Raw genomic sequence first — 4,320 nt, 5'->3', positions numbered from 1 at the left:
TCCTCTAAGAGGCGCGATCCTAGAAGACGCCGGGGCCGTGTTTTCACGGCTCACGTCCGGGAGGACCAAACTTCCACCACGGCGATGTCCCTCTGCCGTACGACGGCCCAAGATGGCGGGCCCGTAACTTGACAACCACGTCGAAGATGGCGACTTCCGGTCGGCGCCTTGGCGACTTCCGGTCGGCGGCGGCGCCCCGCCTCCGGAGCCCCGCCCACTTCCGCCCCGCGCCGCAGCATGGCCGCTCTGACGACTCTGTTCTGCAGTGAGTGTTGGCGGGGCGGGGGGCGCTCGGGGGCCGCCTGCCAGGCGGCGCGGCTCTCCGCCAGCACTGTCCCCTCTCCCAGCAGGTGTCCGGAGGCTGCACTGCAGCGCGGCGGCTCGGGCGGGCAGCCAGTGGCGGCTCCAGTGAGTTGTGGGAGGCCGGGGTGCTGGGAGCCCTGGGGCGGGACTGGGTGTGCCCTCACCGGACCCCATTTCTCCCCGCAGGCAAGGCCTGGCTGCCAACCCCTCCGGCTACGGCGCCCTCACTGAGCTCCCGGACTGGTCCTACGCGGGTGAGCGCCGATCTGACCCCAGCTCTGCTTCGGAGATGCGCCCGGGCGCGGGGAGGCGGGCCCGAGGGGGCGGGCGGTCCTCGTGGAAAACGGAGTTTGGGTGCAGACGCTCTATTGTTGTGCTCATTAAACGACGGCCATGGAAAATGAAGTTAAACAGGATGATCGTCCCGGCTTGTGGAGATGAGCAGACGGCGGAGCTCCCAGCTTGGAAGAGCACCGCAGGCTGCCAGCCAAAAATCTTTTCCTTTACCTTAGGAAAGGGATGTGGGAGAGAGAAGAGAGATGAAAATAAACGGGATGTTGACCCCAAGAGGGACCTGGGGGAAATTGAAGCCGCGCTGCACCCCTGGAGGGCTTCCCCAATAGGACGATGAGAAGAATTGAAGTCCACAGTGATACATTGCCTGTGGCCACACAGCTCAGTTGGTGCAAAGCCAGGACTAGATCCGAAGCCCGGCGGCCAGGTACAGCAGATTCCAGGACATAGATACCCGATTCAGATCCGGCTTAATCAGAAACGTGGTGGCTGATGAAGATGGGGAAGCTTTTTCCAAGCTTGTTGTACAACTGTAGGGAGCCTGGGAAGCTTGGTGGAAAGATGGACTGCCGGAAGTACAGACGTGATGTGTAATCCAGGCTTTGTGCTTGCCAACTTTGTGATGGTGACAAATTACGAAATTTTATCTGAGTCTCAGTTTACTCTTCTGTAAAAGAAAAGAAATATCTATGGCATATGGTTCTTTGTAAGACTCAGAAAAAAGCAAGAAATGTAAAACACCTACCCTGTGTAAAATTCCTGATCATCAATACCTCTTACCTGCCATGCCTTCAAGCTCGGGCATCTTTCAAGATACTGCATCTTTCAGCAAGTTGTCAGAAAGGTGTGGAGCGTTTGTTACATGTTTATGTGCCTACCACCATGGGGTAGGCATTAGGGCTGCTTGCCGCAAGATCAGCAGTTCAATCTACGAGCTGCTGCTCAGGAGAAAGATGAGGCTGTTTGCTCCCAGAAAGATTTACCATCTCGAAAATCCTGTATGGGGCCCCTGTGGGTTAGAATTGACTCCATCAATGGCAGTGGGGTTATGTGTTTATACTATAAACAGCTAAGCAAATTAATAGTCTTTGCCACAAAGAACTTAAAGTCTGCCTGGGAAAACAGGTCAGACTTAGTTTCCCATACTGTAGAGAGGCGCGCTACGGTGTGGTGGTTATACTTGGGGCTGCTAACCTCGGGGACAGCAGTTGGACCCACCAGCAACTCCTTGGGAGCAAAACTTGGCTTTTGAGGGTAACTGTCCATCAGAATTGAGTCAATGGTTGTGCGATTTGACTTGTTAACCAGGGAGACCAGCCCTGGAAAAGGAGCTCGTGCTCAGGGAAGTAGAAGGCAAAGCACAAAAGGCGGAAGACCCTCAATGAGATGGATCAATGACATGCTGGCTGTAGCAGTGGGCTCAAGCACAAGTTACATTTTGTTGCACATTGGGTCGCCGAGTTAGAATCGACTGGGCAACACTAACAGCAACAAAATTAGCCCCATGCCAGGGGTTACCCTCATCTGTTTGATTGTCTTGTTTTTGCCCTGTTAGAGCTGCTCAAAGAGCTCTCGGAGTCAGGATCGACTCCATAGCAGCGAGTTTGTGTTTTGAGTTGTATAGGTGAGGGGGGCGTAAGCGTTTTCGTTAAATAATACTTCAGTACTCTGCCCCTTTCATGCAAAAAATGCCCCATGGCATCTTAAGGGACCCATACGAACTCCTTTCAGAAGTGGATGAGTGAGACCTCTCTGAGAGCACGAGCGGTAGAGGTGGGCCTGAAAATGAGGCTCTGGCTAGAAGGAAAAGGAAAGCGGGCATGTTGTGGAATGGGGGGGAAGATTCACAGTAGCGCCACCTTGATCAGCTCATTGGAGTAGAAGGTTTGTGACGATGAACAAGAGGCAGCACACTGCAGGAGAGCTTGGTTCTCCGCTCAAGAATGAAATAGGTGGGAACGGGCCTAGGAGTTCTTGGTGAGCCTATGGACCTCACCCTTGAAGAGGAGGGACTTGTTTCAAAAGGGATTCCAAATAGAGGGCCTAGAGATGGGTTCTTCCCCCATTCCTTAACCCTTGCCTTTTCTCTCTTCTATCCGCAGATGGACGTCCTGCACCCCCAATGAAAGGCCAGCTTCGAAGAAAAGCCCAAAGGGAGAAGTTTGCGGTAAGTGTCGAGAGAACCCAGCCGGGGCTACCTGTGTCTAATCAGAGAAGGGAAGTTTGCATTTCACTTGCCTGGAACGCCTATGCTAACATAAGATGCTCGGGCTTGAAGAAGAAGGGAGGAACGGAGACTACTAATAGAGTAGTACACCTCGAGGGTAGGAGCAAGAAGTCGACCGGCTGCCGCACATTGCCCTGCCTGCGTTCAGACCCAGGACCTGGTTCCCCGCCCCTTCCCCAGTCAGCAGCCTCATTCTCCAGCTGAAACGTCCGGCTTTGTTGTGCGAGTGAAAGGGTGCATGGTGCAGAGCTCAAGCCCCAGATGTTATCCACACATCCCAGATGTTTTCTTGTCTGTTTCAGAGACGAGTTGTATTGCTGTCACAGGAAATGGAGGCTGGATTACAGGCGTGGCAGCTCATGCAGCAGCAGAAGTTGCAGGAAGAAGAAAGGAAGCGGGAAAATGCCCTGAAACCCAAAGGGGCTTCACTACAGAGCCCCCTTCCACGGCAGTGAAAAAGCACCACTGGCCAGCTTGCTTCTTTTTTTAAAACGAATAAAAATAGATGCAGCAAAGCAATGATCCGTGCAACACTTACCTGTACGATCAGGGACACTGATTCTGTGCATCATGGTGGGTAACCATGGCCGCTGCCCTTTTCCAGAGTATTGCGTCACCACTAACCCTGGCAGCGCTGTGGGGTAGGCATTGGAGTACTAGCCACAAGGTTGGTGGTTCAAACCCATAGTCCGCTGGAGAAAGGAGGCTGTCTGCTTCTGTCAAGGTGTAACCTCCAAACCCCTATGGAAAGTCGTTAGGAGCTGGGATTGACATGGTGGTGGTGGGTTTCCCTCCCTACTCTCCCAAAACCAAACTCGCTGCCATGCCCAGTCATTGCTGACTCACAGCAACCCCGTGTGGGTTCCCGAGACTCACTGTTTAGGGGAGTAGAAAGCCCAATCTTTCTCCCGAGGACCATGCAGATAGCAGCCCAACAAGTAGCCACTGCACACTGCTATCCAGGGAACCCACCGTTAATAATTAGTCTCTAAACCACAAATTCATGTAAGTAGGATCCTATGATATTTTCCTGACATTTCATGTAGCATATTTTCAGGGTATATCCATGAAGTAGCATGCCATTTTTTATGAGAATATTACACATTTTGTTTACCTATGTATTAACAAGCACTTGGGGTGCTGCCACTTTGGGGCTATCGTGATTAGTACTCCAAGTAAAATGAGCATTCAGGTTCTCTGGCTTTCTTTTCTAGCACCTAGTGATCCCCCCTCCGGAAGATAGCCTTTGTTTCCACTTGTCCTCAGAGCAAGAGCCTGGACCCTGGGAAGAACAGGTTATAGCCATTGGTCGCCTTCCATCGGGAGCAAAGGAGGGTGGAAAATCAGACCCGAGGACATAATTAGTGCAGAGGACTAGCATACCACTAAACAATACAGCCTGGGATCAGAAAAGCTAGATGGTGCCCAGCTACATCACCAGCAGCAGTGGCCTGGGTCACAACAGTGAGAGAACAGTGGGACAAAGTTTAAATCCA

The 4,320-nt window shown here is 52.5% G+C and overlaps 1 protein-coding gene across 1 annotated transcript; it reads left to right on the top strand.

Moving 5' to 3' along the window:
- Positions 1–250: 250 nt before the first annotated feature.
- Positions 251–3,343, top strand: MRPL52 (mitochondrial ribosomal protein L52; the record flags this gene model as incomplete). Its single annotated transcript, XM_045287667.1, has 4 exons — positions 251–408; positions 490–557; positions 2,700–2,764; positions 3,127–3,343. Coding segments are annotated over 4 exons (444 nt in total), but the record flags the coding sequence as incomplete, so codon positions are not given.
- Between the last annotated feature and the right edge of the window lie 977 nt (positions 3,344–4,320).

This window comes from Echinops telfairi, unplaced genomic scaffold (genome assembly GCF_000313985.2).
Source record: "Echinops telfairi isolate 266 unplaced genomic scaffold, ASM31398v2 ScPeMD7_18;HRSCAF=68, whole genome shotgun sequence".
Taxonomy (NCBI): domain Eukaryota; kingdom Metazoa; phylum Chordata; class Mammalia; order Afrosoricida; family Tenrecidae; genus Echinops; species Echinops telfairi.
This window is presented reverse-complemented; position numbering and strand designations above follow the sequence as displayed.